We start from the raw sequence: 12,238 nt of genomic DNA, 5'->3' as shown, positions 1-12,238 counted from the left end.
ATTCGGAAAGTACAAAAGTGTTAGATTTGGCCCTTGATATCAATCGCGCGGAAAGCTTCAGCTTTTGCAGTTTCAAAAATCTGACCGGCCTGGCCAGAAAGAAATCGAAGGTCGCCATCTTTCTCTACTAACAAGGCCTGTCCATTGTGGTCACAAATGAATTGGGCAGCATCGCCGTCGGATTCGAATCCTAGCTCTTCCGTGACGAACCTTAATTTGACCTCGGGTTTGTAACTACGATGTGTTAGTTGGCCCTTTGAAGCGATTAGGATTGAATTGACTTACGTTCTGCAAATTTTCGACAAAGCAGCCAAACGTTCTCGGGCGACAAACATATCCATAAGATATGCTCCCATATTCGGAGTATCGAGGTAAAGTCTAAAGAATTTGTGATAATTGCCCAATGCTAATGCCGAACGTACACTCAATGCGTGTATTACCGCTTCCGATTCCTTCTCTGCTTTTGTTAGATCCGCAATGACATCATTTAATGCCGTGCGGTTAGCTGTGTGAATAAAATATAAAATACGATATGCCTTGAACTCCACCGGATTACCACCAATCTTCTGGGCATAAAGAGCCCGAAGTTGAGTCTGGCATTGATTATACTCACCGAGATCCCCCTTTTCCAATGCAATACGCGCGTGAATTTCGTAGACAGTAACTGTAAATTCATTCTTGATACGCTGAACTGTAAGGTCCTGTCGCATAGATTTGAATTGGTCGCAGATATAAGAATAGTTTCCTTCCTTTTTCCACTTCTTTTTCAACAGATCTAGCGTTTCCCGTAAGATGTACTCAGGGCGAACCTGTGAAGCAACGGGTGCAGTAGTCAAACGGAAGTACTCTTTTTCTAACGTTGTATTCGTACCAATCAAGGGACCCATCATTGGTTCCGGTGTTGGTGTCTTAGATTTATAGGTAGATTTATAGCCACCATCAAATCGTTTTTGTCGCTTCTCTAGGTTCTTCTGAAACTTACTTGTACCTTTATGGGAGAGATCGTCTTGGAATGGTTGTTGTCGTTTATCAAATCGTTGTTTGGAGGGTGTCAAATTGGCACGATCATCATTTCCCGTGCGGTTGTTAGCACGCCAGGGCGGCATTGCTACGAGGTTCTCATCACTGCTTCCTTCTATAGATTTCCTCTTCTTGGCCGAATTCGCAAGACCGGTGGTAGCTAGTTGAAAATTTAAAGATTCCTGCTGCCATGCAGCGGCTGCCTTTGATCGTTCCCTTTGTATTAATTGTTGAGGGAGTGGATAATTGTCCCAATCACGGGAGAAGAGTGTATCGGTATCGGATGCCTCGGTGATGGTCTTTTTTAACATATTTTCCATGTCTGGACGCTCAATACCGGCGATGGCATGCGCGACATCAAATGAACGTTGAACGTAATTACGAACTGACTGTGGCCAGTCTCTCTTCTTCTGGACAGGAGGTGGTATTGATTGAGGGGGTGATTGCTGGGGGATTACTGCTGGGTTATACATTATGGGTGGGGCTTGATTAAATGATTGTCGAACTTGCACTGGATGATAAGCTGGGGCAACTATCGGCGCGACTGTGGAATTTTTGTCAGAAACCGGTATGTAGATTTTGGAACAAAAACGTCTTGCTGGAGCTGTGGATTGCTCACCTTGCTGATAGCCATATGAGCCTGTCGTACCTGGAGGCGGTGGAATATTAGAGTTCCATGGTGAAGCCATCGTATTGTACATATAGAACTTATGCTTTTACGCTCTTAGATATTAGTGATGCGATACAAGAAACGCGACAAGGTCTTCGATTAGAAAGATTCTTGAGAAGATGTTGTGTAGAATGTATCTGGATTTTTTTCAGAATAGTTGTCGAGGTTGTGAAGTGATGGAATGTTTTGTAAGAATGGCTGGTTTGCCTGGGTTGAAATGGACAATTAACCGAATGAGTTGGCGTATAATCGATCAGTCACGAGGTAGAAAGGACGGAAAAACTTGCTACGGTAGTCCAAGTAATCAGGATTGCCCAATTTACAGCAGCAATGATTGCATCACGATAAGGGAATGATAGTGAACATGAATTGTCTTAGCTTTCCACAAGGACCTGCAGATGCTGCAATCGATTGTTCTCATCGTTCCCAGCAGATGTGCACTGCATTGTCCTTAGACAGATATCAGAAAAACTCTCAGTACATGGCTTGCGTGGACGAATGTTTTTAAAACATTTAGACCTCACGACTGCTTTGAGGCCTTCCTATTTGCCAGATGAGGTCAACCTCTTTGTCCAAGACAACGTTGGGCTTTATGAGGGGTAAGTGTTTGCTCAAGCAAGCAATTTGAGAAAGACAGTTGCTTACCTAAATTGTAAACAGGAAATACAAAATTCCTGATCATCAGAATGGCCAGGTCTACTTGACATCTCATCGAATATGTTATGTAGACAATGATGACCCAAGAAGGAATTCTACAGCAATAGATCTCAAAGACGTTGATCGTTATGAATTTTACGTGAGAGCTACTAGCTATATTCTTGAGGCTATACATAGTTAACATCGTTACAGGCTGGTTTTTTGAAATCATCCGCCAAGATTACTCTTGTCCCGAAGCCTTCGAAACGATCCTCAGTCCAAAATCGAGCTCTAACAAGTCTACATTCTCCATCCAGAAGTGCAACATCATCTCCATTATCACGAACCGATAGTCCATTCCATCTGCCAGTTCCTGAGCCTACACCCGCAAGTAGTGCCACATGGATTTGTCCTATCTGTTCTTTCTCGAATCCCGTCCCCTCGAATTTCGATCCAGTCACATCTAATGCAAACACTCCTTTGCCTCCATGCTTGGCATGTGGTATTAAACCTCCGTTCGCTCATATTCTCAAGGCAGCTATATCTGGCGCGGGCAATAGGCCGGCTCCCTCTACTATAGCCCCAGTTAAGACACCCTTACCAGTAAGAGGTCGTCCAGATGCCCCTCGTCCGCAATCTGATTCTTGGGACACACCTTCAAGCCATTTCGGAGTCGATCAGGATGAGTCTCCTTCAGGTGGGGTTAACGAGGCGTCCTTTGCTTGTCCTAGATGCACATTCTTAAACCATCCATCACTCATGGCTTGCGAGCTTTGTGGGGCCCCACTACTGTCACAAGATCTCCCAACTGGATTAAGTCCCTCACAACGACGTAAATTGTCCCCAGGCCCTACATTGAATAATCTGCCAGCGCCTGGGACGGAAACCAATGAAAGCATCAAATTGTCATTTCGGGGTGGTGGAGAAAAAGTGTTCCTCGAACGTCTCAAAGCATCCATGACACAGCGTAAATGGCTTCTACAAAACGCTCCCCCGATACCTAAAACCAATCGCCATGTTAGGACAGATAGTGGATCGGGTTCGGGTAGTTCTACACCAAGTGGCGAGCGGACGAAAACGGTTGGAATCGCAGGCCTGGAACAAAGACGTCTTGAAGTCCGTAAGAATAATGAACTTGTCATAGGAAATGCTTTTGAAGATCTCGACGCATTGATGGCTTCGGCCAAAGAGATTATTGCTCTTGCCGAATCGTTTGCCAGCAGTAATAATACAAATGGAAATACTGAATCTAATGCAGTTGCAAGTGCCCTTGGTTTGGTAACGACGAAAGATATGCTTGGTGGTGGGAGCAATTCCGAGTCATTGTATATTTCCGAGTTGTCGAGGAATCTTGCAGAATTTCTCACAGATGATGCTAGAGGAATCCTGCGCAAGACTGGAGGTATTATTAGTCTGGTTGATCTATGGGCTACTTTTAATCGTGCTCGGGGTGGTGTTGAACTCGTTAGTCCGTTGGACTTCGAAAAGGCTGCAAGATTGTGGGAGAAGCTGAAGCTTCCTGTACGATTGAGACAGTTTCGTAGTGGAGTACTAGTGGTTCAAGGCAGTGATAGGACTGACGAAAAGACCATCAAAACTTTGCTGGCATGGTTGAGAGATTTGCACGTATTTCCACCAGAGAAGGAAGTGCCATGGGACTGGCAAGAATTTGGCCAGGGGGTTACATCACAAGACGCCGCAGAACGTTTTGGATGGAGCATAGGAGTAGCTGAAGAAGAGCTTGAAATGGCTGAGGAGAGGGGTGCTTTGTGTAGGGAAGTAAGCATAGAAGGAGTGAAGTTTTGGGAGAATTGGATCGACTCAGCACAGTCACCAGCACCCAATTTACAGCTAGCTGATGTTGGCAATCTTGCTGCTAGCTACATATAACATACATGGATTACATACTTTGAATAGTAAATATATCAAGTAAACCTGTGAGAAATTTCTATACAGCTTTCTAAAATAAAAGTCAAAAAATTTCAACTAATAAAGTATGAAGTATGAAGTGTCTCCCTCCTTCATCTCCAGTGGTGAAGTCATCTAAATACTTAACTTACCGCATTCTGTATACATTTCAACCCGGGCACAAGATTGCATAACACTAAAAGTCTCGTTTTGCTCTCTATTTTTCTTTCTCTCTTTTTAGCATTCCTTCCATAACGTAAAATTTTCAACGATTCTCTTCTATCGATTTGTAGCTCGTTCCAACAGCTGGAAACCCCAGATTACACCATATGGGTAATGCAGATTGAATCCAACTTTTTATTACCATCTTGCGTAGGTACCAGAATTTCGGATCCAAGTCTCCATTACAAGCGAGAATACTTCGAGCTACCAAACCTACCAACATGGAATATCAATATCATTCGACGAGATCTATTTCAACCAAAATAATAGTTTGTTTGAGAACATATGAGCAGAGACACTTCCGTCGAAATTCATGCTCACTTAGATAATGTAGAAAGGATAAGTGGAGAGCCGAGAATGATAAGCGAGGAGCTACATAGGAGGTAGGGCAGGAAGGGTGATGGATATCATGTATTGATAGTACAACAATTTTATGGCATTGATATTCGATGAACTTGCTAACTGGTTTATTCTTCGTGTAAGATTTTGTCTCGCAATGCGGTACTGACTTCGTACGGGCATCTACTTCTTGCTGCTGTCGACTTAATATTGCAAATGTAGCCAGGTACGGCTAGTAAGACCTTTGTGTTTTTATAAGGTTTTGTCTTCTTCTATTTAAATCACCCTCTGTTTGTGATCTCTTGCCTGTTCAAAACATCATACAATATTTTCAGAATTCCAAACGATTAACTGTCTTAACTCACATGGTCTTCTATTTTCTCTCCACTTTCATGATATCAGTCAAAGAATTTCTCAGGCCTATATTACACCCATACAAACAAAATGGACGCAGATATGACGAAGTCATTCGGCTGCTCACTACCAGTAGCACCAGACTCAGACACGTTCTACCAGATTCACCCAAACTTCTACTCGTCAAGATTTTCAACCTCGATTTCTGGACCACAATTCCAAGATCCATTACATATACCCAGACAAGATACCCTGAGCCCTGAAAAGGAACGAAAGAGCGATAGAATCATGAAGGGAGTCATTGGACTCAACTTTCGCCCAGGAGTGGACATCGGAAATGGGGATAAGAATCTAACTTCTGCACCAAGTGCGAGTGCGAGTTCGAATCATTTCTATGGGTTCTATTGGACTTGTTGTAATAAGATTGCAGAGAAAGCAACGGTTTTGGGTAGTATGAGAGGTATGATGGAGAGTGCTGTTAAGGGACTGGTGGGTTATGTCTTCTTTATTTCTGGTAGGAAGGAAGTGATGGGCAAGTCTTTGCTGATCATGACTTGATAGTGTAAGAAAAAGAATTTGCTTGCGGAAAACAAGTGTGGAGAGTGTGGGCACTTGGTTTTTCGAGACTGCGAAAAGGTTGCCGAGTGCTTGTAGGTGAATTGTGAATGGAGAGTGCAACAAGTATGGCAAAGGATTGTGTAGGGAATGGAGTAGAGAAGCGGAAGATAAAGGGAGGAAAGGCAGCTGATTGACGATCAGTGATCATTATTATAAGGTAGAAGAATTTCAGCACTATATTTTTATGAGATTACAGCAGTGATTCGCAATATGGCAGAATCGAAATAGGTGTACAATTTTAATCACTGCTGGAAGTAAATTGAAAAAGATGCACCCTTGTATGACTCGAATACAACTTCCTTGCCAGATGACTGTGTGCTAGAATAGATACTTAGATTGAGTCAGAAGAGAACTAAACCTTTTGATTCTCGAATAATAATGCATGAATCCGCCAGATCAAATATTCATAGTTCATAGTATGCGAGCCAGGACTAACTTTTTGATGTCCTTACCCTTCCCCAGGCCAGTCTGGAAACCAAATCAAACCCCAAACCAACAAATTTAGGCCAGAATCATAACCAAGACCCAAGACCATAATTTAATACATAACAATCAACAGGTCAACCATGCAAGTCCTTCAGGAAGGAAGATTTGAGTGCTCTCGAAGACACCTTCACAAAGTGAGCAACCGTTGCCCATTCCATACATTTATCACTAAAATTCATCAAATAGGTAGCAGAGGCTTACGATATCTACTGTATTCGTAGTTGCCCTGACCATTGCGGATGCTATCAGCATACCTCTGAGAGTGGTCGCAAAATCCAACAGCTTGCAAGGCGGGAAAGAAAAGTGTTCGAAAGGGAAATGAAAGTGTCTGAGAGAGAAGTAAAAGTGTCCGAAGAGGAAGATCGACTTGCTGATATGAGCAAGTATCTTGAAGGTCGGAACAGTGTGATCTCATTAAGAGAGGGCTCACTTGAAAGAGCAGAAGAAGAATTGGAGAGAAGGAAAAACGAGCTTCTTGCGTCTAGAAGTTGGTCCGAACAGATCGAAGATTGGGCCGCAAATACATCGAATTGTGCTCAAGATGGTTCATCGTATGGTTCATATGGCAGAAAAGCCCGTTCTGACAGTAACGGCTCGCTTCAAGCATCCAATGCTCTGGATTCGAGAGAGAGACTACGTTGTCGCCGTTCATCCCACAGTGACCGTCCAATGCGACCTCATGATGCGCCAAATCATCCAAGGAGATCAAGTTCTGCCAGTCATCATTATCGCCAAGATTCGCATCAACCTGCTATACGGATAACACCTCCAGACCCTAATATACAGTCAATACCGGGTGATTGGGGTAATCGTTATGAGTATTAGACCCCAATCAATAAGGTTTCCTCCCCACAGGAACCCGCATTATTCTAACATACTTGGGTAAGGTTTTCGGATTTACACTTTTTGGAGGAATGATATGGAGGATATGTGATTAGAGCTTTGTAACATATGTATTGAGATTAGCAATGAGCGAGACTTTATTGACACATCTAAAGATACTTCCCGAAAGTGATTGCGAGGACAGTTAAATCAATATCTTTATGACTGCGGTCAAACATTTCGAGGCAAGTGATGACAAATGTCTGGCAAAGAACTGGGCATCGGTGCCATTGGATGACTGGCACGGGTGAAATTTTGAAGTGATAACCTCAGAAACCAATCTTGTTTGAAGAATTAATGACTAAAAAAATCAAATAGAGCGCTGTAAGGTTAGTATAGAACTTCTGATATTCCCCAAAAATGATGTAAACCGGCTGGTATCCATGCGTCCAGAATTGAACTTAGTGAATTTGCGACGATGAGGTGATTTTTAACAGCATCAACCAAGATTACTTTATGAATTCTGCTCCGATGCCAGGCGTACCTCAAGGGTCTCTTATCATAATAAGATACGTGTAGGGGCCAGTCTGTGTTTCTTGTCGGTGTTTACACCTCTTTCAAACGTACATCACAAAAGAAACTGTGAGTCCTCTACTGAAAAGACGTCTTACACTCTTTTCAAGACGAAAACGGGATCATAGAATTGTTAGTCACACTTACCGAGAAATTCGGGGTTTGCTTGAGTCACTGTTGCTGGAAATATGGAACTTGGATAGAGACGAAATGTAGGTAATGAGATAGGTGCGATTGATTCGAGGTAGATTTTAAGCAAAAGCTCTGCGCTGTCAGTATTTCAAGCAGCCGTACAAAGCTTGAAATACTAGGAATTTTATGTTTTGGCAGTGGTTTCATGAGTGGAAGGTGAATGGAAAATGCACATTAGAAGGTGGAATGATTTCACATGGAGTGTGTATAATTAGAAAGAAAGCGTTTACTAGGAAATATATGAAATTTTTTGGGGTTTATTTTACTGACTGTTTTTATAGAAAAGACTGATGAAATAGAACGAGAAGAAATGAAGGAGATCCGACTTACTCACCAGCGGAAACCGTCGATTTTGGATCTCTCAATCATTCTGAGCTGATACTGTTTATTCCAATACTTCAAACGTTTTCTGTCTTCAAAATGCTTCCGGGGGAACATCTGTCTCTCAATACAACGCTTGCATCTTGTTGAAATCTTGGCACTAGGCAGAATCGTGACCTTTGGTATTTTGAATTTGGAGCCTGCTCTCATGGCCGCAAATTCATTATGGGAAGCTTCAACTCTGAATATCGTCATAATATAACTCCAATTATCTCGATTAATTGGCAAGTCAAACCTGTGGTAGAGTATACAGTCGGCATCTTGAAGAATAAATTCATCAAGATCTTGGAAGATGAAGTTTGTAAAAATTACAGGTTGCGATTGAAGGATTGGGTTTTCAGAAAAGTCGTGGTTTAGACACCGCCAAAATCTTGATTTTGGTGTGATTTGAACTCTCTTGACAACCCAAGGATGAATCAACCAGCCTCTCATCACCTCATCCGCGCGACGCCAAGGCTTCCAATCCGCAGGCAGTGGCACATTTTCGCAAAGAAGGAGAGATTCTGCTTGGTGGTCCCACTGCAGGTCTTCATTGAACTTGAGGTTGTTAAAATTGAAGATATCTATATCTGGATTGAAAGGAACGGATGGCTGCAAAGGAAACGAAGACATATCTTCGCGAATGCTTTCGAATTGAAGAGTCTGTTTGTTTATAGAATAAAAGTCTGAGAATTTTGAAGGGCGATACTTTTCAAGTGTTCCTATTGGCAAATTTTCGTGTTTGAGTTCAATACGTTTCTACCATCAAAGCAAGTCCAAAATGCAGCGGGCATACCACTGTAAGATACAATATTGAGGACCGATTGAAGGACAAGAAATAGGACAACAGACCTTTGTTATGGTAGACAAAACTGGGCCTCGAAGGATGAATCAGTCTTGAGGACAAGGCAGTTGAAAACGTACACTTGTGATTGTGAACAAAAGATGAAGAAATCTCACAATAATCGTATGATAATGTTGTACAAAAATAACTCACCAACTATTGTTCTCTTTCTTCAATTCGTTCCTTTCATAGTCCATTGAACTATCCGCCAAGAGATGCCATCAAGATATCAAACTAGGCCAGACACAGAGTGGCTGATATGTCAATCTGCCAGCTATGATCTATCTGCTAGCTTCGAATTCCGGCAAACTCATTGGAAAAACACTATCATCTCGACACACTCACTGATGAGCTGCTAACTAGCGGAAATCTTAATCTTATCTGGTGGTAGTTGCCGGAAATGAAAATGAACTTTTCTATCTCCGCTCTTTCAAGGATTTCTTTCATGACTTCTTCTGCTAAATGGCCTTTTGAAAGATAAAATTTCCACTTCCGAGCCCCTAATTCTTGGAATTTCTGGAACAGTTGATTAGCTAATAATTGATACAGAAAGGTACGGCCTACCGATGATGTCAGATAAAAACTTCCGCTGCTGGTTCAGATGGGAAGATGCCCGCCAACGCTGTCAATCAACTCACGAGCAAATGCTCTCGCGATAAGAAGAGACATAATAAGGCTGGCGGAGACGATTACAAAGAACAACAAACAATCAACAAAGAAGGCCAAACCCAGTAGTAGAGTAGCTTGATAGATAGGTAGAAGGTCTGGTACCACGTAAGACGCTTGCAAATACCAGCCCGTCGTATCAGCAGAGGGTTAAATGGACGTGAACGCGATGTGATCCTTCCAAACGTGAGAGGCTAGAAGTTGAGCTATGCATTGATTGGGTTGCGAATAATGTTGTGGTTCAAAGTTTAGTCTGATCTCAGTCGGGCGTCGAGGGCCTCTTATCAAAATCACCAATGCTGAGCATTATTTAGACTGTAAGAGAAGAGTTGGGTATCTTTTCTCCAAGAACAGGATTGGTTTGGTAGATGATGACGAAAGAGACGTGTAATTGTTGGCGTGTACAGATCTTTCTTATCCCTTCAGGTTGAAGGGAGGATAAAGTCTTCTAATTTATGGAAGAAAAGAGAGAATAGTCATGGATGAAAACAGCTAGAAAATGAGAAACTTCAATTCGATCCAAATAGTAAGAAAGTGGAAACGATAATTAAATCTTTATGTGGTAATATCATATTGAATTCCGATGATATTGCTTTCCTTCGAAAATGAATTACAACTGATTGTCTTCTCGTTCCATTAGGAAGAGGAAGGAGAGGTCACTTTTGGAGAGAAGGAGAAGGAGAAGAGTTTCGAAACGCGGGCAACGAGCCGAGTACACTAACAGAATTGATGATTGGGCTGTGGTGGACTAGGTTCTGTGCTGAGTTCAGATATATATTATATTCAAATGTTCAAGCCGACTGTTGGACATGTTTTCTGAACCAGTAATGATCCGCAAGCGAATAATGATGTCCTCAAATAATAATCACAAATTCGGCCTTACAAAGAGGCCGATCTGGAGTGAAGTTTCTTTTCGATTCATTGATTATCTGACAGCATTTGTGAGTGAACGCATGTTGTGGCAAAAACTTCGCGTACCACATACTTTTTAAGTTGGCATTTTCTGCATGTTGTTCATATCTTACCACGCGGCTTCTAATTAGGTACAATATCAACATCACTCCATATCAGGGTCACTAAGTTTTGATTTACAGGAGGGAAAAATCAAGGGGAAAGAAAAGATTATATTAATGAAAAAGGAAACGGAGTATGATTTAAAGAAGCCAAGGGAATAGCAAGAAAAGATACTCGAAGCCAAGGAAGTAGCAAGAAAAGAAATTCAAGGTAGAACACAGGTTGATAGATCAGGGATTTGAAATATGCGACACAATTAGAAGATGGAACTACCTTCTTCTAACTAATGCCCCAATAATCTTCCTAGCCGTCTTCGTCTGATCTCGGCAATGCAATCACTGCATCTATCGGGTCCTATGCGCTGGGAGTAAACAATAACTCTGGGAATCCTGACTTCAGGATGTCGTCGATTTTCCTCTCGGAAAAATTCTACGACTTGTTGACGTACATATGTACAATATTCAGATGAGAACAATCTATGGTCTGTGGCCGTGGGGTGACAAGCAGGATCTTCGATAACACAGTGGGTCAGATTATGAAAAGGAAAAGGTTCCTCGTGGTCTTGATGCCATTCTCTGAGATATTGCAGAAGGGGGATGTCGGGTCGTGCACCCTGGTTGAAACTCGGAATGATTCTGGATGGCATCGTAATGGATTCAATTTGATGCACGCTCTCACGAAGGGCTTCGACTGTATCGGTCGGATATCTTGCGTAGAGTCTGAAATCGAATTCATCTGTCAATACTTTATTTTCTAGTGCCAGAATCTCACTCCAGATCGACTGTTGAATATCATCGTTTTGGGTGACGAAAAGACTCAGCTCCCGCTCGCCGACCTCGTCGACTTGGTTTTCATCCTGGCGTTGTAATGACATTCTGGACAGGTCTTGAAACAAATCAGTGGTAATTCGCTCCTCTTCGCGTTCTTTTAATGTTCCGAAAGACATCTTGTGGTAAATATAGGTTGGTCCTATTTTTAGTAGATTGCTAATTGAATATAGAAATGTCGACTTGATTTACTCCTAAATTGTGTTCCCAAGTATATGTTGGATATTTCAAAATTAAATATGAAAGCTGAAGATGCGAGATCTATATCTCTAGAGCAAGTGTTGTTTCTTACTTGTACAGAGAACAATATCGTGCTTGACCTCAATTCGGACAAAGAATCTCTTCTGCAAACACATTTGACCATTATACAAAAACTCGAAGCCTCCAAAGTCGCCCGTATTGCCTTAGGCTATTGTAGACTGCCAATTGTCCCTGTGTCGTTTCCTCGACTATCGAATGGCAGTTAGTCCAACCGAAACCAGTTGTTCCAATTCTTAACAAACAATGTCTGGACAGAGTTTCTTTCTAACACTACTGGCTCAACTCCTGTAATCAGATGCAGCCATCACGTTGTTCTGCCGGATATCCACCAATCTTGCCTATGGAAGAGAAGAGATTTCCTCGCGATGTATCAAAGAAATCGAACAGTAAGAAGGTGTATTTCTTCATGCGTGGCCGGGTCCGATA

The 12,238-nt window shown here is 42.2% G+C and overlaps 5 protein-coding genes across 5 annotated transcripts; 2 read left to right on the top strand and 3 right to left on the bottom strand.

Moving 5' to 3' along the window:
* Nucleotides 1-20: 20 nt before the first annotated feature.
* Bfra_005770 (putative sac3 ganp domain protein) lies at nt 21-1,709 on the bottom strand (the record flags this gene model as incomplete). The annotated part of the gene is made up of 3 exons (XM_037336147.1): nt 21-234; nt 286-1,564; nt 1,640-1,709. 3 exons carry the CDS (start codon nt 1,707-1,709, stop codon nt 21-23), a joined length of 1,563 nt encoding a protein of 520 aa, XP_037191357.1.
* A 479-nt stretch (nt 1,710-2,188) lies between these two features.
* Nucleotides 2,189-4,216, top strand: Bfra_005769 (putative vacuolar protein-sorting-associated protein 36 protein; the record flags this gene model as incomplete). The annotated part of the gene is made up of 3 exons (XM_037336146.1): nt 2,189-2,289; nt 2,351-2,486; nt 2,540-4,216. The coding sequence occupies 3 exons, from the start codon at nt 2,189-2,191 to the stop codon at nt 4,214-4,216; spliced, it is 1,914 nt and encodes a 637-aa protein (XP_037191356.1).
* Nucleotides 4,217-5,239: 1,023 nt separating this feature from the next.
* Bfra_005768 (uncharacterized protein) lies at nt 5,240-7,078 on the top strand (the record flags this gene model as incomplete). The annotated part of the gene is made up of 4 exons (XM_037336145.1): nt 5,240-5,638; nt 5,711-5,799; nt 6,327-6,387; nt 6,440-7,078. 4 exons carry the CDS (start codon nt 5,240-5,242, stop codon nt 7,076-7,078), a joined length of 1,188 nt encoding a protein of 395 aa, XP_037191355.1.
* Nucleotides 7,079-8,170: 1,092 nt separating this feature from the next.
* Bfra_005767 (uncharacterized protein) lies at nt 8,171-8,833 on the bottom strand (the record flags this gene model as incomplete). The annotated part of the gene is made up of 1 exon (XM_037336144.1): nt 8,171-8,833. One exon carries the CDS (start codon nt 8,831-8,833, stop codon nt 8,171-8,173), a length of 663 nt encoding a protein of 220 aa, XP_037191354.1.
* A 2,174-nt stretch (nt 8,834-11,007) lies between these two features.
* Bfra_005766 (uncharacterized protein) lies at nt 11,008-11,670 on the bottom strand (the record flags this gene model as incomplete). The annotated part of the gene is made up of 1 exon (XM_037336143.1): nt 11,008-11,670. One exon carries the CDS (start codon nt 11,668-11,670, stop codon nt 11,008-11,010), a length of 663 nt encoding a protein of 220 aa, XP_037191353.1.
* Nucleotides 11,671-12,238: the final 568 nt, after the last annotated feature.

Source organism: Botrytis fragariae (assembly GCF_013461495.1).
Source record: "Botrytis fragariae strain BVB16 chromosome Unknown tig00000075, whole genome shotgun sequence".
NCBI classification, from domain to species: domain Eukaryota; kingdom Fungi; phylum Ascomycota; class Leotiomycetes; order Helotiales; family Sclerotiniaceae; genus Botrytis; species Botrytis fragariae.
This window is presented reverse-complemented; position numbering and strand designations above follow the sequence as displayed.